Genomic DNA, 23,955 nt, shown 5'->3' with positions numbered 1-23,955 from the left:
AAATTTTTTTATCGAAAATTAATTTATTTTTTAATAGTTTAAATTGAAGAAAAACTGTTGTTGGTAAGAAGAAATGATAGTTATGAAAATTCCATTAACTATATGAAACACTTCATACTCTAGAAATGAAATAATTATTATTATTAAAAAAAAGAAAACTATTAAATTATTAATTTCTATAAAAAAAAAATTATAACTTTATTCTATAAATACCAAAAATAACGTTAATAATACAAATTATTGAACATCAATTTTTTTCAGTTTTTGCTTAGAAACTTTTTGGACTTTTTGTTTTTTAATTGGCTGGGATTCAAGTTTGTCCAAATCTTCGGCTTTTTTATCAACATCCCCACTGAATATCTCATCCAATGGATTGAGTGAGTAAGTAGTTTCTGGCTTATTCATTTTAAGAGCAACTTTCTGCTCAATTCGGTTCAAGTATTTTTTACCAGCTTTTTCTTTAAATGATCTCAAGTATTGACCAGGCGAAATATAATGAGGATTTTCCCAAATGGTTGGTCCGCCAAAACTACCAGAAAAAATTTTAACTGGATTTAAAACAAATCTCGGGCCTACTTCTACCAAGCCACCGTCTTCCGTTAAAATTTGGAAATTTCTAAACCATATTCTGTTGTCCAAGATACTGAAGGTGTAAACATGGTCAAAGAAAGGTTGACTTTTTGGATGCTGATTTGGCACTCCAAATATTTGAGTAAGCAATTCTTTTAAAACTCCATACTGGATATCTGTTGAAAAACTTTCATCAAAAGATAACAATGGTCGAGATCCTCTCAAACAATTTCCAGTTAATTTTAACTCGCCCATAGTGTGAACTGTAATAAAAAATTCAATTAATCAATTTATGATCATGATTATAAACAAATATTTTATATTATTATTATTAAACTTACTGTTTTCGACAAGAAATTTAGCAGAAGGACCACTCGGGACGTTGGCGAACCACATGAAAAGATCTCGTTTAAGTCGGCCTTCGAATAAAATTGCTTTATTACAATTTTTTGCCTCGCAGATTTCATTAATTGCTTGGAGATTTTTTTGGCGTTCAATTTTAGCTTCAGGCCGATGATGGGGCATAAGTCTTTTTAAATCCTCCATTAAATGCCGAGATCTAAGATTTATTCCTCTGTAAGCCAGTACTAGAACTCGCTGTCTGTTGATCCATTTTTTCTGCAATAGAAAAATATTTAATTATCAACAATGTTGCTTGCAATTTCAAGTTTAAATGGAACACGTAAGCATAAAGTTTTTGATTTTTTTTTTTTTTAAGAAATTTAAGCATAAAATTTTATTTGATAATGAATTTAAAGTTTATCTTAATTTAACTAAGTGGATGCATATAACTTAAAAAAATTTTGTCATATTAATATGATTCTACAAAAAAATATTTAATTTCAATAAGAATAATACATGCATAATTAATTTTTTTTTCGACAGTTTCAAATTTTAATACAACGATGAGATGGTGACTAAAAAACTACATTTTTTTTTCTCTAAATGAAAATCAATTTACAACATATTATTTAAGAATTTGTACAATATCTTTGTTGTTTTGTAATTGATAAGAAAAAATTATTGACTAGTTATTTATTAGACATAAACTACGTAACTATTAGTATGCTTCAAAATATCTATACAGTAAGTACAATATACAATTAAAATACTATTATACAAAGTGTCGAATATCTCGAGAGTGAAATTCGCCATCAGCTAATTTAGAATATTTTCAAGTAATTTTAAATTTAATGATTGTAAGAAAATTTATTTAATTGCACATAAGTTTTTCAAAGAATATGAAAATAAAATTAGTAGACATCTAACAAGTTTTAGTTTTTTTATTAAAAAAATTATTGCTAAAAGATTAAAATAAAAAATTTCACCTACAGAAAATTTAAAAAATTATACGTGCAATTTTTAAAAATATTTTTTCTATTTTTAATTAAATTATAAAAAAAAAAAACTGAAAATTTTTGAATGTCTGCTAGTTTTAGTATTCAAAAAATTATCGAATGTCTAAACATAAATATTCAAACGTCTGTTAATTTTAGAATCATAAAATAGTATTTTATTAAATTAGTGAATTATTATTTATATTTGTACAACTAACCTTTTTTATCACTTCATCAGACCTTCTTTTGGCTGGCAACAATACTTTTTGGGATTCATTTTTTGAATCAGGTGCTACTTTAACTTCGGTTTTTTTACTTTTAACCTTCATATTTATCTACAAGAAAAAATCACTTAATTAGAATTATTAAAATTAATAAAAAAAATTTCTAAAAGAACAAAAAAATAAATCAAAACGAGGCAATGTGTTTTGTTATGGAGTAAATTCTAATTACATTTAACTTTGTCATAAACTGACGATGCAGATTTTAAAATTAAATTTTTTTATATTCGGTAGAGTTATTTTTTAAGATCAATGTTTACCTTATAAATATTTTGTTAAATAAAAACATACCTATTTATTTGCTACAGTACTTTTAATACACAATATTTTCGGGTTATGTTATACACGTGCTATTCATTCAATGCAACGTAACTCAAACCTCAAACACAAAAAAATTTTCAGAAATTGCAATAGCTTTAGCTGTCTCGCCTCCTATGTCGATAATTTATCTAGATGTCGCATAAGTCTAACGCTATTTTAAATTTTAAAAAACCGAATAATGAGTAATAAATATAATAAAAGTTGTTGAATAAGTAAATTTCACACTTATCAAAAACTAAAATTGAAAGATTAAAAAAAATTTACACCCAAGTTTTTTGATGAGAGTAAGATTAGCAGACAGTTAATTTTCTAAAACTTTTTTTAACAAATTCTATCTATATGATTGTATAAAAGATTTTAACAACTGTTAAATAGGAAATTTTTTTTATTTCCTCGATTATTATTTTTTGTATTAGTATTTTTGTCATAATGAAAATTTTTATAAGCTTATAAAAAATTGTTGAATGTCGGCTACAATATCATACTTATAATTTTTTAAAGTCGACGTTGAGACTTAAATCTGATTAGATTGAGAAGTTAATTGGTCAAACCATTTAAAAATATTCAAGGAATGAAAACCATCCAAGCGGAAAAAATTTTTTTTTGCTAATGTTTTGTTGAATTTAAGTTGACGATTATTAATTTTTGACACCTGTTAAGTAAAATCTACCAAAAAATCAATATTTTTTGTGATTCTTGGGCAAAAATTATTTTGAAATAACTTTCAAACTATTCGACCAATCGTCTCAAAACTCTGTATGCACTTTTTGGCTTAAAAATATCCGACAAATTCCGTCGAGAAAATTAAAATTGACTGTTAGGGTCAAAAATATATTGCAGTTTAAATGTTTATTTATTTATTTATTTATTGTTATTTGGCCATGGAGTCTAGGCTCCTTGCGGCCATCACAGATACAATTATTTAATACAAAAAGTATATGGTATAAATATATAATCATATATAAAATATAAAAAGTAAATAATAATGCACTATCATCATCACATCATTACACATTTATCAATCATTTATCAATCATTTATCAATCAATCAGTTTATCAATCAATCAGTTTATCAATCATTTATCAATCAATCAGTTATTCTTTTAAATATTCAAAACAAATGTTGTTTTAAAACAATTCGTAGATTTTTGAGCTCAAAAAACACAAAAATAAAGTAATTGATTGAATTATCAGTGTATTTTAAGCTCGAAAATAGCGGGAAGTTTTAGGGTGGTTTGAAGGATTAACCGTTTTTCAATTTTTTTTATTTCTCTTACAGATTTGACACAATAATATTCAGACTATATTCATATACTTAATTTCACAAATAAAATTGAAGTTAAAAATAAAAATATGAAAATTTCAGGTAAAGCTACAGAGAAAAATTTTTAGTACTTTCGTTCATTTTTTACATGAAACTAACAGACTACTCAAAAAAAAAAATTGAATGTAAATTTTTCAGTTAATATTTTTGACAGGCTATGTTTGAGTGTAAAATAGTTGTATAGTGAAATAATAATAATAATTCAAATCTCAAAGATTTAAGTTTTCAGATCTTTTGAACCGAGAAAAAAGAGAAATTTTAATATGTTAGTGAATGAAAACAGAGTTCTTTATCTATACTAATATTATAAAGAGGAAAAATTTGGTTGTTTGTTTGTTTGTTTGCATTGAATAGGCTCCGAAACTACTGAACCAATTTAAAAAATTCTTTTACTGCTGGGAAGCTACACTATTCCCTGATGACATAGACTATGTTGAATTTTCAAATTTTTGTTAAATACCCGTGCGAAGCCGGGATCAACTGCTAGTTGTAAATAAAATTAATAAGAGTCTTAGAAAAAATTTGTCTATGAGTATTTATTGATTTAAAAATAATGATTTTTTTTTTTTAATAATTCAAAATCAAATGTTAACTTTCAAAAATTCAGAAAATTCCTATAATTAAAAATTCATGACTGAATTGGAGTCGTTTTCCATATAGTAATCTTTTTCAAGGTTTGAGCAAATCTGGTCTCAATTTCGACCGTTGTTAGTGTCTTTTTCTACCTATGGGTCTTGCTCTAGATACCTGTAGCAAATTCAATTGACGTCTTGAACAAGCCTTGTACAAAAGAACTTTGGGCCAGATTATAGCTCAAGAATTGTGTAAGAAAATTGAAAAAATCTGAAAATACTTATCGATAAACTAACTACATAAATTCTTGAGAAAGACTGACACCAGAAGCATGCTGAACATACTTGTGCAAGGCTTGCTCAAGATCTGCTCAAGATCAAATGTTTTCAAATGACCGTTCGCATCATTCTACCCCTCCTATATTTACTATAGGATCAGTGGATCTCAATCAGCTTAATCTTTTAGAGTATAGACCTACTGTTTTATCGATCAAGACAAAATTATTTTAAAATGAACACCACTGAATCAATACATCTTCAAGTAGTGGAGGGGAAAAAGTGCTATAAAATATATATTTGCATCATGCATCTTGAGCAAGTCACGCTTCAACATTTGCTGTTAGTTTTTGGTTCACAAATGCTTTAGAAATGAACAAATCACTGAGAATTACGGATCTTAAGCAAATCTTGAGCTAGTCATGGGTGTGTTTGTTGTGAGTTTCTGATTCAAAAAATCTGTCAGAAAGTTTTTCAATGCACCTTGTATTAGACTTGTCTCATGTTCTTACATAAAATGTCTTGAGCTAGTTACATATAAATCTTGAACCAATTCTTTCTACATGAACTTGAGCAAGACCCATATGTAGAAAAAGACATTAGCAACTAGGGGTTTTGCTCAAGACACTGGCACCTAAATCTTGCTCATACACATGTTACCTGGGTTAATTAGTATTGAAACTTATCGGAAAAAAAAATGGTTCCTGATTATTTATTGGTGATTATGATTAAAGCGCGCACACGGCGCACAATTTGAATTTCTAGCCCTATTAAAATTTGAAAATAAGTATCAAGAACATAACAACTCAATTTCAAGATTTGGGATCATGAAAACAGCTAGAGGTCACCATCATTTCCGTTTTTAGGCCAAACATGGCTACCGTCATTCCCATGTTATGCTAACTTGTTGACCAAAATTTGGGAATCTCTTAGAATTAAGGTCAGTTTATAGTATTACTGTAGTGTAAGCAAACAGAAAACTATAGAATTTTATGATTAATGATATTACCTGTATTAAAATCATAAATGTAAAAAAAACAGCAATTATAAAATAACTTTGCATCAGTATTCGAAAGGTCTTTGCTTACTAAAAGCATTACAATCATTTCAAAGTTCTTAAAAAATAACCTGGATTAAACATGGCAGTTCAAATATTTCAACAGCTAATAATGCCAATAATAAACGGTATTTATTTTTCATTTTTCATTAATTTTTGTACTTCATAAAAATGCTAACCATTATATTATAGAGTTACTCTTAATTTAATTATCAATTTTAAGAAATCTCTCTATTTCATTTTAGAAATTTTTAAATAACTTATTTTTATAGAATTCAGAGACGTTAATTTCGAGCGTGCAGTTAAAATTATTCTATTATTGGTTGTATGCGAATTAGGTCTTAGTGTGTAAGTATTCAATAAATAATTATGACAATTAAAATTGATAAATAATAAGTAAACTATCAATCAAAATTTCAGGGAAAATGTCTTTATTCGCTGGGCAATGCTTAATATCATAACCGCTGTTATATTAGGACTTGAGCTCGGGTCCAACTGGTTTTTTACTAAATCGCCATATATTCTATTGTTACAATTAATTTTGTTAATTATCTGTATAACATTAACAAGTATTTTGGGTTATCTAAGTTGTACGTTAGAGATAATTATGACAATCGAAGAACAGATTGATAATTAAAATAACTGATATGTTTATGACTCATTGTCACATATGTCTTCCAAAGAAAAATAATTTAACCCTTCGTAGGTAGCGTGTCTTTTCCGAACTAAGTCGGTCGCATGGTGAGCGCTCCGCCGCGCGCCGTGTTAAAACGTACGTGCTGTTGCCAAATGTAAACTAATACTATTTCCTTGTGAGATAAAGTATTTTTTCAATGTTTTATGATTAAATATAATTTTACTTTTATATTTTATCATAAATTTAATTGAATAACAAAATTTTTTTTTTAATTTTATCACATGTGACATAATTAAATTTAACATCTAAGACCAGATTATAAAATTATAATATGACATTAAATCTAGCTGTCACTTGACAATTTTTTAATTTTTTTTAACAAACAAATTTCTTCAAAAAAATTATTTAAAAAAAATTGCATCTTTAATTTTTTAAAACGTCTGAATGTCAATTTTTTTTATAATTATTTTTTGTCATAATTTATTTGTTACAAAAATTCTTAAAATTATCAAATATCCGCTAAATTAATTATCATAATTAGAATTAAATTCAATCAAAAAAAAAATAATTTGAAAAATTATGAGTGTGAATTCAGCCGACATCCGACAATTGAAAGTTTTCACAATCGATAACTTTGTGAAAATATCGATTACAATCGTTTTGAAAAGTGATAATGGCGCGTATTCGAATTCTCTTCGAGAGCATTTTCTTAAATTTTTATTCAATTGATTTCCTGAGCTATAATTTTCAAAATAAAATTTCATTTGGAAATATTGAAAATATATAACGACGAAAATGAATCAAATTCTAGTAATAGAGCATTTTACTTTCAATTTTCAGAAGCATTTTTTTATTTTTCGCAGAAAATGATTAGGTTCTTTCATCTATAACTTTTGAAATAATGTTCTAAACGAAAAAAAAAAAAAAAAATGCTCTTCTTTATTTGATCAAATCCTACAGGATAATTTTTTTTTTTAATTTTCCAAGTTTAACATATTTATAATCATTTTTTTAATATCCGACAAATTTAAATTTTCATCTACAAGCGTGCAACCACTATATATAATTAAAAAAACACTTAGCTCTTGTTTATTTTTTTCTAAATTACAAGAGCATTTTTTTTAAAATTAACTTTTTTTTATTCTAACAATATAAACAATTGAAAATTAATTTCTCCTGAATTAAATTTTTTTTTATAGACTTCTTAAACTTAAAACTTTTTCTTTAAACTTTAAATGAAAGTAAAACTTGACAAAATAAAAATTATTATAAAAAGACTTACATTAAGTTATACAAACACATATTTACAATTTTAATAAATATTTATTCTATTTACCAAATGATTTAACATAAAATCTATATTTATTCGTTGGATATTCATTCGTTGCAATTGTCCATTTTTTTTTTAGATTAGGAAACATTTTTTCATAACAAAATATAAAATTTTCTACAATGCTGTCTTTTTGTCGGAATTTAGTTGTTAGCGGATCCATATAATAAATTTGATGCGATTTTACATCTACGTAAAGAAGAGTCCAGTGAGAATCGTTTATATTGAGTGGTAAAATTAGAGAAGTTTTACCACTCCACAAATCGTTTAAAATTTCAAAAAAGTTTTCCCCAACATTGAAACATCTTTTTAATAGAATATAATAACTCATTTCACAAGAAGTATAGCCAACACAATGGTTGAAACGAGATCTTGAAACAACTATATTTGAATAATAATCAATAATTCCATTGGACAACCAATTATTATTGTACAATGTACAATAATCTTCGCCCATTAAATACAAACATTTATTGGGATCAGCATAATCCCGATGATAGGCTACAAAATAAAATTTCATCAGTTCAGGAGCAAAGTAATAATCATCATCTTTGATTGTCCAATTGGAATTAAAATTCAAAGCAGATCTTCGAATAGTAATAGCAGCTTTTTCAATAATAGTCGCATTTTGATATTTTTCAACTTTTCTTCTTTTGATGTCTTGACCACGGTTCCAATATTCTTCCGACTTTAAATTATCCGGTTTACTTATACGCTTGTGTTGTTTTTGCGCAGCTTTGACGTAGCTCTTCGGTTCTTCCAACCCCAACTGATTGTATGAGCTGCGTAATGAAACTTCTATGATGTCAATGAAACGTCCAGCTTTTAAATTATTGACATATGCTATTTTTACTTGTTTAAAATGATTTTCCGCAGAGGCATTTGACGAATAATTTCCAGTTTCATTTAATAATACTGACCAGAAGTATAAATATGGTAATAGATGCTCAAGTAAGTAGTGAGCCACAACAAAAGACTGGAATTTATTTTTTGGAGCTAGAAATCCTTTCAATTGCTTTATGTCGTCTTCAATTTTGTTTTTCTTACAGACATATCGTTGAAAATAAGGTGACGAATCATAATCAGTCTTAGCTTCACTATCAACAGTGATTGGATCTTCATCAACATCACAATTTTCAGAGTCAATTGTTTCTTTCAAATATTTTACGGTAGAAAAAAATTTCAGTGCATTTATCAGCTCCAAACATTTGAACGGATATAATAATATTACAAACAACAATTCGACTAACTGATCAAAAATATTTATATTTTTACAATGGACTAGTCTAGCGAAAGCTTCTAAAAATAATTTAGTTGTCTCTGGTTTAACTTTATGGGTTTTACCGTACCTAGAAATCATTTTCATTATGTGAGGGTAGCATAAATATAAGGGTATTATATTTGATGGTAATGGTTCATCTGAAAAAATTTTCTTGTAAGTTATTTTAATGTACTCTTTGACAGAACAATCATTCCAATAAAACATGAGTGCATTAATACATCCCCATGACCAGTCGGAGACTAATGATTTAAAACATGGCCAATCTACTCCATTTTTAATCCAAAAATCTCGAAAATATTAAAAAAATTTGCCAATTGAATCAGATGTGTGATTGTTCGTGATAAGCTCAAGTACATGATATATTTTTTTATCAATGTTCACTGCACCTATATAATAATAGACACGTTTAGAATTTTGATAAGGTGGTCTAACAACTGATCCAGTCGCATCAAAATGTAGTTCAAGATTTAAAAATTTTTTTAATAGATCAATTTGTTCATTTATCCCAAGATATATATTAAATGGTTGGACGTATTCTCTGATGTAAGGATGATCATTGGCCTCAGCTTTTCGTAACATAATATCAACCACATCATTTGGATCACGGTCATTTTTACTGAGTGCTAATGATCGAGCTTTCCGAACTGTATTGCTAGAGTAAGTAAATTGGTGATTACCATCACTCTTAACGAGTTCTTTGTTCATCTCATTAACTAATGAATTACGAACCGATCGTGGCTTCTCATGCTTTAACCGGTCTTGTAATTTTATCCGTTCAGATCCACGTAATTCGTAAGCCAAGGAAAGTTGATGGTTTGTTGAACCCGATGTAGAAAAAATTTTGATGTTGGAAGTGAGACCAGTTGTAGTTCCATGAAATTTAAATTTTATGGAACATCCTGGTTGACGACAAAAGCCATAATCGTGAAACTTGAAATTATCATCAGGTACAAATTTACTAATAACAAAAAAGCAATTTATGTTAAATTTTGTTGGTAAAAGAGTACGTAACTGATGATTAACTAGATCAGAGCTAATAACATCTTTATGAAGAAGTTCAGCTAAAGGTATTTTTAACGAGCCTAAATAATCATAATCATTTCTTACTTTTAGATTACGGTTATCGACGTTCTCATGTGAAGATATTGAAGATGTGCTGAATTGATGACTCAACTGTCGAACCAACTCTTCAGTATTATCCACATCTTCTTTAGAATCGAATGCAGTATCAGTGGAAGAAATTTCTTTCAAATTAGAATCTTGAAGACTAGTTTTTTTGTCGTTGTTGTTGTTGTCGTTAGAATTATTTGGTTGATTCTTTTTTAACTCCATCTGTTTAATAATTTTGTTTTTAAAATCTCTTCGATTGTTTTTCCAAGCAAAGTATAAGTTGACCTTAAATTTACTAATTGCATGTGGTTGTAATTTAAAATAATCACAAAGATCTGAAAATAGTTTTTAACTGAGCTAAATTATCACCAATATTATCAATATTATTAGCTAATGATAATACAGCAAAATAAGTCTTAGTAATATCGAATTTCATAGTTATTAATGAATTTGTATTCAGAATATAATCAGCACTGATCGAAAATTAAATAAATTAAAGAAATAAAAATTAATTCATGTAAGATCAGAACAGTATCTACTTCTGACATTTTTATTACCTTTTATCAGCAAAAAAATTAACCAATTAAAAATCATGTTATGGCTAAAAGATTAGAAAAAATAAATTTTAAGAAGTAGAATATTGCTTAAAAATATTATTTCAACAATGTTATCTTTTCAACAATGTCTGCTTAACAATAACTGAAAAGTTCAAATCATTCAAATATTTGAGTACAGCGCCACTAAAAAAAGAAATGAGAGATTCGAACAACGTTTGCAATGTACAAGTAGATCAACTATAAGCTCCAAAAATAAAACAGAGAGTTTATTGAACACAAAATAATAAATTTCAGCAAACAATGGAATTTTATGTAAATTTATTGAAAAACTACATATTAATGAATTGTTTTTGTAATTAATATACAAAAAGTATATATAAAAAAAAAACTTACCTCAAAAGTTAATTTAAAAAAAAATACTCTTGTAATTTAGAAAAAAATAAACAAGAGCTAAGTGTTTTTTTAATTATATATAGTGGTTGCACGCTTGTAGATGAAAATTTAAATTTGTCGGATATTAAAAAAATGATTATAAATATGTTAAACTTGGAAAATTAAAAAAAAAAAAAATGCTCCTGTAGGATTTGATCAAATAAAGAAGAGCATTTTTTTTTTTTTTTTCGTTTAGAACATTATTTCAAAAGTTATAGCTGAAAGAACCTAATCATTTTCTGCAAAAAATAAAAAAATGCTTCTGAAAATTGAAAGTAAAATGCTCTATTACTAGAATTTGATTCATTTTCGTCGATATATATTTTCAATATTTCCAAATTAAATTTTATTTTGAAAATTATAGCTCAGGAAATCAATTGAATAAAAATTTTAAAAAATGCTCTCGAAGAGAATTCGAATACGCGCCATTATCACTTTTCAAAACGATTGTAATCGATATTTTCACAAAGTTATCGATTGTGAAAACTTTCATTTGTCGGATGTCGGCTGAATTCACACTCATGAAAAATTGGCATCCATTGTTATTTTTTTTTTTTTAATTCGTTCACCTGAAATTTTTTTGTTTTTTCATTATTTAAATAATTAGTAATATATAAAGCCAGACATCTGTTAATTTTAGTATGATGTACTATAAAATAATTTATTTACCAATTGTATTATTATTACTATTTTTATATAAATAATATTTAATTTATTAAATATGAGTGTAATTATTACATTATTTTGAACAAATCACAAGTTATAATGTAAACAGTAAAAACTAACCTTAAACATTACTTTATTTTTGGGGTGCCACAACTTAGTCCTAACAGAGACTATACAAAACGTAATGTTTCTAGCAAGGTGCATTATCCCAAACGTCTGATATCGAGATAACCACATGTAAGAAATGTGACACGCCGAAAATTAGTTTTCATAAACGTTACTTAATCCTAAAATGTATATGCTAGAAATGTGATGTCTAAAGAACGTTCATGTTAAGAAACGTTATACTTCAAAAATGTAAAGCTTCTAAAAGCGATAGCATCACAAGTGTGCCATTTCTAAATCGTTCAAGGTTCTAAACGTGATGTTTCCCTAACGTCATACGTTTAAAAAGTCAATCGGCCATATCGACTGTAGGAGTTCCGTTGATGCAGTAGATTTCTTCAGATAATGAAAAACCTATATGAATTTCAATCTGACCAATCTGACACCAAAGTCACATCGTCTAATATATATTATTAGAAATTTTATCAATAATAATAATACTAGTAACAATAACTTGATAAATAAAAATTAATAATAATAATAACATAATTCGAAAATTAAATATTAAATAATAATTAACATTTTTATAGACAGTATTGTTTTGTTAATAAAAATCTAACATGTAAAGAAACTGAGCCAAGTCGCGTTGAATCGAGCTCTTTTTTCTCTCGATGCATAATTTTATAATTAGTCTTATCATTTTAATCTAACAGCCGCTAACTCTTTTACACTATTGTAACTCGATATTTGGCTCAATCACGTTATACCTAAGAAATTAAACGTAAAACTAGTAAGACATTATCACGATTGAAATCCACTCGCAGGTTTAATTACTACGATTATTATTTTTGATTGGAAAAAAAGTATTTGATAAATGTCATAAAGTAATAATAATAATAATAATAATAATAATAATAATAATAATAATAATAATAATAATAATAATAATAACTACTATCAACGCAACCTGTCAATGGCCTGGATTGACTATCGCAAGGCATTTGACTCAACTCCTCATGAGTTGATTTTATACCTCCTCAAATGCCTGGGGGTCAATCCCAAAACGGTGGAATGTATTCGGCGTACAATTCAGCTCTGCCGAACGCGTTTCCCTGTAGGAAATGGAAACGCATTGCACGTAACCGGAGTTGTAGAGTACAAACGAGGGGTCTTCAAGGCGATTCCTTGAGCCCTCTGCTGTTTTGCATCTCACTGCTGCCTATATCTGTTGCTCTCCGTAAAATCCATGGGTACTCTGTGGGGCCTCCGGGTGATCGAAAATACTCGATCACCCATCTGCTTTACATGGATGATCTGAAGCTATATAGTGCTAATGAAGATCATCTACAGGCAGCCCTGAACATCGTAGCAGAGTACACACGAGATGTCGGAATGTCTTTTGGGTTGGACAAGTGTGCGGTCATACATCTGGCGAGGGGTAAGTGCTCTGACACGGGTGATGATGTCGAGTTAGTAGATGGGAGCATCTTAAGACAATTAGGCGCCGGAGAGTTGTATAGATACCTAGGAATGGAAGAGCACCGCATGCATGCGGTCTCTGAAGTCCGAGCAACTCTCCGTAGTGAGTATGTTAGGAGACTCCGGAAAATTTGGTCCTCCGAACTTTCCGGCAAAAATAAAGTCTCCGCCACTAACATGCTCGCTGTCCCAGTCTTACTATACTCTTTCGGTGTCCTGAAATGGGCCCGAAAGGATTTACCAGATCTCGACATCAAAACCCGTAAGGTTATCAATATGAATCGGAGCATGCACCCCAATTCATCAGTCGCCAGATTATACCTCTCCCGGTCCATCGGTGGGAGAGGTCTGCAGAGTTTGGAGCGGCTGCATGATCGTTTGGTCCTGGGCTTAACATTCGAGGTTGTCAATTTCACTGCAGACGAGGATGACTTCCTTATGCAAATCGTACATAAACATGAAAATGCGCATAAGGGGTCGTTCTTGTATAAGGCAGCTATATATGCAGCAAGAACCCTTGGTCTTGGAGAGATAAACGCTCTTATGGAACTCCGAAAGGAAGAATTTAAGAGCGTCATCAGGAACGCCGAGGAAAAACAACTCCTAGGCGAACTGATGGACAAGTCCATGCACAGCGTGTACTTCAAACACGTGCGTGATCATGGCTTGTCCACGCAGCTGACCTTTTCCTTCTTAAAGTCAGCTGGCCTGATGTCCGAGACTGAAGGGTTCATATTTGCCTGCCAAGATGGTGTCATTAACACTCTAGAATACCGTAGCAAGGTGCTCCAGGTGCAGCTTCTGGACACGTCATGTAGGATGTGTAAACAACACCCAGAGACGCTCATACACCTTTTGTCGGCATGTCCTGTGCTGGCGAGAGGTGCATATATCCAGCGTCACAACGCTGCCCTGAGAGTACTGTACTACTATCTTCGTCATTACTACGGTATTGATATGACACCAGTGCTGCCTTATCTACCAGGAGATATTCCCCAGGTTGTTGAGAATGACAGTTGCAAAATTTACTGGAACATGCCATTTGCAACAACCCGGCGGATCGATCACAACAAACCCGATATTGTGCTCTTCGACAAGGCCACTCGTGACATTTATGTCATTGAGTTCTCGGCCCCGGCTGAACACAACATCTCAGCCAAAGAAGAGCACAAAAGAAAAATATATCAGGATCTCCTATTTGAAATTGGCAAACTTTACCCAGGTTACCGTGTCAAACTAGTCGTCCTAATCGTTGGCGTCCTTGGAGGGATGAAACAGTCTTTTGTATCCTCACTTGCCAAAGTTCCAGCTTGCACGTCAAAATCTGAGTTCTTGGCTGTCAGGATGCAGAAGGCTGTAATATTAGGTTCCCTCCGTCTACTTAGGGAAATGACTTTGGCCTGCTGTGGCCGCTAACCGCCTTGTTGTGCGGAGTGGTCCAGCAGTAATGGATGGAGCTCAGGCTGGGCCCTCGGAGAGTCGGACTTCGGGGACAACCCCCCTGAGCATTTAATAACATAATAATAATAATAATTATAATAATAATAATAATTATTATAATAATAATAATAATAATAATAATCATAATACTATTAACAATTTCATCAATAAAAATATGAATTTTAATAATTATAACAGTAGTAATAATAATAATACAAATTTTATCAATAATAATAATACTAGTAACAATAACTTGATAAATAAAAATTAATAATAATAATAACGTAATTCGAAAAGTGCCTAAGCTAAATTGATATTTTTGTTTCTTTAATAAAATACTTATTTTCTTGAAATAATTATATAAATATAAATATAAATATTTATTCTCTTCAAATAAAATGAGCAGAGGAGTCTATATAACTGTTATAACTTTTCTTTTTTTTTTAAGGCTAATAATTAATTATGATTAAAAAAAAATGATGCGCCCTTATTGCTTTAGAATTTTTTGTCTTAAAGCCAAAAGGGCGTATACAAAAACAATTTTTATTCACTTTCCTTACAGATCTATATGTTATAAATATTTTTAGGCTAATTGGAGTAAAAAAAAATTTTTTTATACGCCCTTTTGGTTCTGCAGGGCCAGAAGGGCGTAGATGTTGAGATGCGACCTTCCGGCATTAGTAACGCGATATAGTAGTCCATTCTTCAAAGGATCTAATCGAGATCTGATAGATAGATTGTTTAAATTTTGTAGACAATATTTGAAAAATTAATAACGAATAATCAAAGCTACCAAATATCAAAGCTACAAAATATACATAACGAATAATCAAAGCTACCAAAAATGTTATGTTCTGTGAAATAAAATAAGAAGATAAAAAGATGGTGTACATAAAATCGATGGCATTAATATCACCATGTAAAACTACAAAATTGATAATAGAAATAGCATTAACTAAAAGTGTTAACTTTATTTTTCCAGGCGTGATTCTACAGCCACCAGAATACTATTATTCAATGGAAGTTTTTCATGAAATTGATATCGTATTTGAATAGTAGAGAATCGTATGAAAATCTAACTATTGCATTGGTCCTGATGACGAAACTTTTGAAAAATTTGGATATATTTTGACTCAGCTCGTCAACTAATTTAGAAAATAATACATATGTCTTAAAAGTTTATATAAGTATGTATATATATGTTTAAATAAAAATTACATTCTCCTTCCTATCTTTTTATTAAATTCGCTTTTGCATTGGTTATTTTTTCGAAATTATTGAAACTTTTAATTGATTAAGTGTGTTCTCTATGCTACAATCAAATGGTCCTGTGACTTTCAACTATTGTGTTCTCACATGAAAATTAAATTAGCCGACATTTAATAATTTTTAAATTTTTGTAACAAATAAATTATGGCAAAAAAAATTGACATCTAGACATTTAAAAAAAATTAAAAATGCAATTTTTAAAATAATTTTTGTAACAAATTTGTTTGTTAAAAAATTTTTTTAATTGTCAAGTGACTGCTAACTTTAATATCATTGTTCTCACAACTCAAAGAGGATTTAAGTTTGCTCATAAATATCATTCTGACTTGAATTTTTGTCAAATAAAATTTTTGACGTTTGTATATATGACAGTGTGATTTTATAGACGAAAATTTCCAGGTATAGTATCATAAGAAATCTATAATATCGATTGAATTTGACTTGTTTTGCAGTCGGTAACGCGGCTGAATTTTTTTAAACGTATGACGTTAGGGAAACATCACGTTTAGAACCTTGAACGATTTACAAATGGCACACTTGTGATGCTATCACTTTTAGAAGCTTTACATTTTTGAAGTATAACGTTTCTTAACATGAACGTTCTTTAGACATCACATTTCTAGCATATACATTTTAGGATTAAGTAACGTTTATGAAAACTAATTTTCGGCAAGTGTCACATTTCTTACATGTGCTTATCTCGACATCAGACGTTTGGGATATTGCACCTTGCTAAAAACATTACGTTTTGTATAGTCTCTGTTAGGACTAAGTTGTGGCACCCTATTTTTGTACCTCACGTGCGGTAAAATAGATTGAAATAGTGGCGGTAACGACATTTGGCAACAGCGCAGTTAGAAAATCTCCCGGAGGCTCACTCGCACCGGGCGGCATAGCGCCGCCCGGTTCCGAACATTGATTTTTTAAATTACTTCGTAAATATTTTTATGCTTTTTGATAACGTCACAATTTTTAGAAAGGTTAAAAGAATGCACTTAATTTTTTTCAAAATTATCAATGAACTCAATTTCGAGAAAAAAAAAAAATGCAAAAAAGGCGGCGCCGCGCTCATTATGCGATCTACGAAGGGTTAAGTGAGCATTCCGTGCTTCGTAAAAAATAAATATTTTTTTAAATTCTTATTCTGTGAGTATTTTATTTTCGGATTCCTGCTGAAAATTGCAAATTTTTAAAAATTTGTGAAGTTATTGATGTGTACTGAGAATTTATAGTTGGAACATTTTTAGAAGTTAGAAAATTAATCTTACAAGAAAAATGAAGTTAGGTAACTAAAAGCTATTTTGTATTTTTAACTTCCTGCTAAGAAACTGCAATTTTAAGTGTTTAGTTATGAAATTAGCGGGAAGTTGCAGGGATGGCCTTTGGGGTCAGCCGTTTTTCTAGTTTTTTTTTATATTTTACAGATTGTAGTAAATGTTACAATTTTTCACGAATCAACTAAATTACAGAATTTTTAATTTTTAAGTAATATTTTCGAAATCGAAGATTGAATTTGAACTAGAAGAATTTAAAAATTTACGAAAGATCAAGTTTTATAAATTAAAAATCTGTCGAAATTGCAAAATTAAAAATTTAAAGAAGGAATAAATCTTCGAGCTCAAAATGTGAAAAACTGTACTTCAAGCTTGAAAAGGTCAAATATAAACCAAAAAACACATTTTAAGGCGCTTCAAATTCAAACTTAGCGGGAAGTTCTAGGGTTCACCTTCGCCGTCAACCGATTTCCAGATTTTTTCTAACAATTTCAAAATCTCTTTTCGGATTGTTTTAAGTTTAATAATTTAACTATTAGTGCTTGAAAAGGAAACGTTTTTTACTATAGTTTTTCAATTGTTCATCAGATCGAATTTCTTTTTGAGAATTTTTGTAAAGCTCTCTTAACTGCGCTAAATGCCGCCAAATATATCAAAATCGGTTTATTTATCTAAAAGTTATTGTAGTTCAAATATTTTCAAAAAAGGGTGTTACTGAATACAAATTGGATTTTTGAGCTCGAAAATCACAAAAACTTTGTAATAGGCGATATTTTGAATGCTTTGCATTTGAAATTAGCGGGAAGTTTCAGAGATGGCCTAGTAGGGTCAACAATTTTACTAATTTTTTATTTACGTACTCTTGACAAAATTTATACGACTTCCAGCCTATGGCCGATAAAGGGGACCTGACTAGTATAGAAATCACTTACCTTATTGGGTGTAAAGTGGTTATTTGTAAGTATTATAATAACTTTTTTAAATTATTTTTCTTAAAAATTTATTTACAATAAATTTTCATGAGCACTAGACATGTCCATAGAAACATCTTCCCGTGTATCATTAATACTTTTCGATAAGTTAATGTTATCATTATTATCATCATCCTCATCCTCCTCATCGTCATCGTCTTCATCTGGCTCAACTTCAGTTTCTAGTAACCGAATCTTACGATTATTTTCACTCAAAACAGCAGCAACTTTACGTTGTCCTGATACAACAATTTTATTAGCGGTTATTCCATTGAATGATTTCGGTAAATTACTCCCAATGAAATCATTAATAGAATAAATTATCTCATCGGGATTATCAAATAACTTGTCTTCTTTAATTGGCAACTGTATTAAACAAGTAGTACTATTATTTGTATTTAATACCAATAAGCTCAAGTAACTTGTTGAATAGAACTGTAAATCCACTATCTTTAAATCAGTTGAGGTTTTTGAAAACGAATCTGCAAATAAAATAAAAATTACAAAATCATGAAACCTCATATGATCTAAACCAGAAATGAAAAATTAATAATTACCTTGTCGATTATCCAAATCAACCATTGCAACTTTAAAATCCATTTCTACTTTTTCATCATCATCATCATCATCACCATTATGGTAGTCTTCACGATAAACATCATCATACTCATAAGCTTCTATTTTAAAAATTTTTAAAATTTTACCATTGCTATCGGTAGTAGCAAGGAAAAGTTCACCATTATCATCAACAATTTGTGAAGATATGCTGTCATGATTATGATCGTAATTGATTTTATCATTTTTGTGTGACTTATTGGTAAGTACAATGGAATTGTTTTTGAAATGATTCACCAGTCCTTTGTAAGCGTCAAAAAATACTTTATCAATAGTATCAACAACAGCATCATAAGATTGTAAAAGTGACATATTTAAATTTTGCTTGATAATTAATGGATGCTCGAGTAAACATTTATTTTCCTGTAACATAGCACCCCATTCACTACCTTCGACGGATAATGGAATTTTCAATGGCTCTCGGCGTAAATACTGTCCTAATTTTTCTAAATTTACTCCTTTCCGTCGTCCCGTACTTGAATTATTATTATCAATGTCATTGTTGTTGCTATTGCTGGTACTAGCGTTGGTATTATCAATTACAGTTAATGTAGTCGCACTTTGGTTCATTGTATCGTTGGCTTTCGTATTTTTGCTCGTGTCAAAATTTAGTAAAAATTCCGCAATAAATGTTAATTCTTGTTGTGATATTTTGCTTGCATCTTGTTGTATTTTTTCATCGGTCAATTTTGCTATTTCAACGTATAACCATCTGAAAAAAATTAAATATGTAAGTTTAATTTAAAATTTTATATTTTATTATATCTCATTTTGAAAACTAATAATTTTGAAAAGTAGAAAGTTATAGATTTCCGTTCGATTTTGAGAATGCGAGTTTTCATCAAATCTCCAGGTTTTGAGGTCTTAGCAAGCCATTCCGACTGTTTCCAACTGGACGTCCGGCCGCGTATGTGTGTAAGTAAATAAAATTATGTGGTCCGATATCTTTACGACGAATCAACCGATCGAGATAAGCGACACGGCGTTCGAAAATGTTCATTGATACTTCGTGTTGATTAGATTTTGAAGTCAATCCGTCGCTGTTTCAAAAATATTCAAAAAATAAAAACCAAAAAAAAATTATATAAAAGTTTTTCTAAATAACTTTCAAAATATTTGACTAATCAACTCCAAACATCACAGATACTTTTTTGTAGTTAAAAAACTGCGTTGAATGGTACCAAGTAAGTCAAAATCGAACGACGCGCTCAAAAATTGTAGCCATTTAAAAATTTATGAATAATCGTTTTTTGAAATAACTTTTAAATTCTTCTATCTATCGACTCAAGACCTGATAAACAATTTTTTGCATTCAAAAACTGCATCGAATGATGCCAAGTAAATCAAAATCGAACTAGGTGTTTAAAAGTTATAGCCATTTAAAAATTTTTAAATAATCATTTTTTTAATATAACTTTTAAATTTTTGAGCTCGAAGATCTCAATAATTAACCAATTAGAAAATTTTCGAGTTCGAAAAAAGCGGTAAGTTCCAGGAATGACTTGCAGGTAAATCACTTTTTAAAGTTTTTCTATTAAAATTGTTTCTCAGGATTTTTTTAATTTTTTTGCCCACCCAAAAAAGTTACAAATTAAAAAAAAAAGAACTTTTACTTTGAAATGGCTATAAATATTTCAAAAATTAACTAATCAGGATATTTTATTAAGTTTCATTTTGAAGTGAAAAATAGATAAAAAATTTTCAGAGCTATTGGGGAAAAAAAAAAAAAAAAAACATTAATTTTTTATTTTTTGTCCTAAAAAAAAAACTTTTTGTAAATTCTGAAATTTTAAGAGTAAATTTTTTTCGTCTTTTACTTATTTTTATTGATCGAAAAATAAAAATGTTATTCAAGCTGCGTATTTACCTCACGAAACTTCATTCTGAGAATTTTTAAAGACGTACAAAGAACATCAAAATAAACAAAAGAAATAAAAAAACAATTAAAAGTATCGAAAAAGTGTGAATTTTTCACTTGATTTAAGATGATTAAACTCTTCAAAATGATATTCTTAGTTCAAGAATTTTTCTCTCAAATCGAGTTAATTTTTTTATTAATTTAATGGAATCTTTCAACTTTATTTTCACCAACTTCAAGATGTCTTATTATTTTAAAAACTTGCATAGTCTTAAGAACCTATGACAATGAAATAATTTGATAAGTTTATCCTATTATCTTGACAAGATTTGTTATTTAAAAATTTATATACTTTTTAAATACTTTTTAAAAAAGTATTTAAAATTTTTTTAGTTGATTTTTGACCGTGCTAAAAACAAGCACCTGAATACAGCTAATTACATGGTTAGAAATGACAGATTTGTAAAATTTAATAAACAATAAAGATGGACGTCAAATCAATGACTAATTTACTGATTATTTACTGATTTTTTAAAATAGATGCCTAAAAAATATTTTAGGTAAATAAAAAAAAAAATTATAAATCATCATAAGATTATTGATATACTTTAAAATTTTTCTCAAAACCCCAATAAATTTTATAAAAAGTTGGTACTCATTTGACTCTAGCGTAACGATTAACGATTGAACATCCTTAAGTTATAATTTATTTTTTTTTTAAGTTAATCACACTCAAAAGCATACGGCAGGGGGATACCCTCAGTCTTTAGCGTAATCAGCGGACATCGTTAGTGTCAACTCAGTTTCCGTGACGATCGGTCGACCTTTTTTATTTTTCATATTAACAAGTTTTACTTCATTTTACTATTGATTGCTCAAGTGTATTGATTTTGTATATTCTCTAATAGTTTAGCATACACAAAAAAAAAAAAAATTAACTTGAATCAAGAAAAAAAATTTGAAGAACTTTATCGTCTTGATTTGCGCAGAAAAATTCTTAAACCAGGAAATTTTTTTTTCTAGTGTAGATAATTATAATGAAGTGTAAAAAATATTATATTATTCCTTAATATTATTCAACTTATCAAATTTTCAACAAAAACTATAGTAAAAAAAGAAATTTACCTGAAAAATGATTTATATTCTTTCATACTTTGATCAATAACCTGCTCGATTTCAGACGACTTAGCCAGAAATGTTTCAACAGCATGTAATGCCATTGTTATTTGTTTATCATTTTCCAACCCTAATGCTTTATAGTCACCACCGAATCTCGCCATGCCTTGCATTTCTCCAAGTTGATAAGCTAATGCCATACCGACACTATTCAAATGTTTCATCACCAGTTTCTACCACAACAAATTAAAACAAAAATAATTAACCTATCAATAAAATAAATAATAAATTTTAAATAAAAAAAATTACCTGGATATTACCATAACAAATATCAATACTGTGTGCTAATTTCTTCAACCCTTTATCCGACAAATCATGTAGTAAAAAGCTAGCCAATTTACTTGAAGAAATACCAATCATTAATAATTCTAAAAAATCAGCAGCTAGTGTACCCAGTGGTTCATTGTCTTCGTAGCGGGTTAACTTCTCATCCATTTCCAGCAAAATAGTTTCCCAAGCCTCAGAAATGGCCATCAATGTTTGCGATAAATAATCCATCAAATAATCTATTTGTGCTTGCATTTGAGCTATTTTTAAAAATGCTCTGCTGCTCTCCAATAAAGAACACGATAATCGATATACTTTTATTGTTTTACTGTCGTTAACTCGGCAGCTCACCCAAATTGGATTGCCGCAACCACCTGTTATTTCTGACACAACACCATCGCAAATTTTCAATTTCCCACAATAAAACATGCCAAATACATACATCGATATTTCACCAGTTTCATGACCCAAAAATAGTATGTCAAGAGATTTAACAGAGAACTCCTTACGCCCTGTCTCTTGCGTAAACGTGTGATTCAAACTTGGTAACGGTGGCAAGTATGGACCAGTTGGTGTTATTGAAGACTTTTCATCATTTATTTGTAAATTTAATTGTTTGAAATTGTCGTTTGATGAATCTTGCTGAGATAGTGACAACCAGGACATACATGTTATAAGATTATTTGGTTTATATTTCTGTTTGTGTATTATATTTTTATTTTCAATATCAATCAAATGGAGTACTTTGGTATTATCATATGATACAGCCAACAATTTACCTTCAGGATGCCACGATAAATTTGAAATTGTTTCTGATTCTTCTGGTGGGCTCACTAGCCAGACACGTTGCCATGTTAGACGATGAAGTGATACCTCACCTAAAAAATGAGAAAAAATATTAAAATATATTTTTACCCAAAATTGGGAAATTAATGACACTGAAATCAGCAGACATCTGACAATTTTTAGTTTCATTTAACAAATAAATTAGAGCATCGGTGCTAAGAATTATGGAGAAAATTTAAAAAAATGGTCAGATTTTAATTAATTAAAAAAAATTTCACAATTACAATCATATTTAAAATCATTAAAATTAATTTTTATTTCTTGTCAAAAATAGAATTTGTAAAGAAAAATTTTAAAATATTGGGTGAGTAGAAAAAATTTTTTTGATCATAAAAAATTTTAACAGTGAACTCCAAAAATTTTTTTTACCAATCATTATATTTTTGATAAATTCAAAGAAAAAATAGATCATGGTTTTACAAAAATTAAATCATAAAAATTTAAAGCAATTGTAATTTTTTTAAATTAATAAATAAAATTTTTCAACAAATTATGATTTTCATAATTTAAAAAATTTTATATTTTTATAAATATAAAAAAACAAAGAAGAAAATTTTGACAGTAACAACTAATCAATTGAATTTATAATCAATAATTAAATTATAATGTAGTATTAAAAAAACATTAACCTTTTTTATTAGCTACAGCTAGAAGATCCATTTTAGGTGACCAACGCATTATTGTTACTTCTGTAGCCAGTTGACGTTCTTCTAATTGTCTTATTGTTCCAGACATTTTTTTATTTTTTATAAACAATGAATTTGTATTAAAAATTTTTTGAATTTATAACCTAAGTAGAAAATTTGTAAAAACTATGCAAACATAAACAGAAAATCAAATAATAATCATAATAAATCATCTCAGCGCTCTCTAGTTGGAAATTCTTGATGCGCATGTGCCAGG

General features: G+C 28.9%; 3 protein-coding genes across 6 annotated transcripts; 1 reads left to right on the top strand and 2 right to left on the bottom strand.

The window, feature by feature from the left end:
* Positions 1-227: 227 nt before the first annotated feature.
* LOC123262469 (ribosome biogenesis protein BRX1 homolog) lies at positions 228-2,602 on the bottom strand. 2 transcript variants are annotated; one of them, XM_044724698.1, is made up of 4 exons: positions 2,449-2,602; positions 2,126-2,242; positions 912-1,188; positions 228-833 (listed from the first exon to the last, which is right to left on the bottom strand). In XM_044724698.1, the coding sequence occupies exons 2-4, from the start codon at positions 2,234-2,236 to the stop codon at positions 238-240; spliced, it is 984 nt and encodes a 327-aa protein (XP_044580633.1). In that variant the 5' UTR covers positions 2,237-2,242; positions 2,449-2,602; the 3' UTR covers positions 228-237. The 2 variants fall into 2 exon arrangements, with proteins under 2 accessions (XP_044580633.1, XP_044580632.1); XM_044724697.1 differs by having other exon boundaries at positions 2,480-2,601.
* Positions 2,603-5,223: 2,621 nt separating this feature from the next.
* Positions 5,224-6,450, top strand: LOC123262513. Of its 2 annotated transcripts, XR_006508950.1 has the most exons (4): positions 5,224-5,621; positions 5,748-5,866; positions 6,011-6,086; positions 6,159-6,450. XR_006508950.1 is itself a non-coding variant. In XM_044724762.1 (3 exons), the coding sequence occupies exons 1-3, from the start codon at positions 5,821-5,823 to the stop codon at positions 6,373-6,375; spliced, it is 339 nt and encodes a 112-aa protein (XP_044580697.1). In that variant the 5' UTR covers positions 5,225-5,820; the 3' UTR covers positions 6,376-6,449. The 2 variants fall into 2 exon arrangements, 1 of the variants encoding a protein (XP_044580697.1); XM_044724762.1 differs by having other exon boundaries at positions 5,225-5,866; positions 6,159-6,449.
* An 11,852-nt stretch (positions 6,451-18,302) lies between these two features.
* LOC123262420 (anaphase-promoting complex subunit 4) lies at positions 18,303-23,955 on the bottom strand. Of its 2 annotated transcripts, none has more exons than XM_044724616.1 (5): positions 23,682-23,955; positions 22,189-23,084; positions 21,889-22,112; positions 18,903-19,617; positions 18,303-18,449 (listed from the first exon to the last, which is right to left on the bottom strand). In XM_044724616.1, the coding sequence occupies exons 1-5, from the start codon at positions 23,785-23,787 to the stop codon at positions 18,324-18,326; spliced, it is 2,067 nt and encodes a 688-aa protein (XP_044580551.1). In that variant the 5' UTR covers positions 23,788-23,955; the 3' UTR covers positions 18,303-18,323. The 2 variants fall into 2 exon arrangements, with proteins under 2 accessions (XP_044580551.1, XP_044580550.1); XM_044724615.1 differs by having other exon boundaries at positions 18,303-18,772; positions 18,848-19,617; positions 23,682-23,952.

The sequence above is a fragment of the Cotesia glomerata genome, linkage group LG4, assembly GCF_020080835.1.
Source record: "Cotesia glomerata isolate CgM1 linkage group LG4, MPM_Cglom_v2.3, whole genome shotgun sequence".
Lineage (NCBI taxonomy): Eukaryota > Metazoa > Arthropoda > Insecta > Hymenoptera > Braconidae > Cotesia > Cotesia glomerata.
The sequence above is the reverse complement of the archived record's forward strand: the minus strand, read 5'-3'. Positions and strand labels throughout refer to the sequence as shown.

Bases quoted from the DNA above. Each gene is read 5' to 3' on its own strand.
- LOC123262469 (XM_044724698.1), bottom strand. From the start codon at position 2,236: ATGAAGGTTAAAAGTAAAAAAACCGAAGTTAAAGTAGCACCTGATTCA. The intron at 1,189-2,125 runs GTTAGTTGTACA...TTTCTATTGCAG, and splicing joins CTGATGAAGTGATAAAAAAG to AAAAAATGGATCAACAGACA. The intron at 834-911 runs GTAAGTTTAATA...TTTTTATTACAG, and splicing joins TAAATTTCTTGTCGAAAACA to TTCACACTATGGGCGAGTTA.
- LOC123262513 (XM_044724762.1), top strand. From the start codon at position 5,821: ATGGCAGTTCAAATATTTCAACAGCTAATAATGCCAATAATAAACG. The intron at 5,867-6,010 runs GTATTTATTTTT...TTATTTTTATAG, and splicing joins AATAATGCCAATAATAAACG to AATTCAGAGACGTTAATTTC. The intron at 6,087-6,158 runs GTAAGTATTCAA...TCAAAATTTCAG, and splicing joins TGCGAATTAGGTCTTAGTGT to GGAAAATGTCTTTATTCGCT.
- LOC123262420 (XM_044724615.1), bottom strand. From the start codon at position 23,787: ATGTCTGGAACAATAAGACAATTAGAAGAACGTCAACTGGCTACAGAA. The intron at 23,085-23,681 runs GTTAATGTTTTT...CTCATTTTTTAG, and splicing joins AGCTGTAGCTAATAAAAAAG to GTGAGGTATCACTTCATCGT. The intron at 22,113-22,188 runs GTAATTTTTTTT...TTGTTGTGGTAG, and splicing joins TTTGTTATGGTAATATCCAG to AAACTGGTGATGAAACATTT.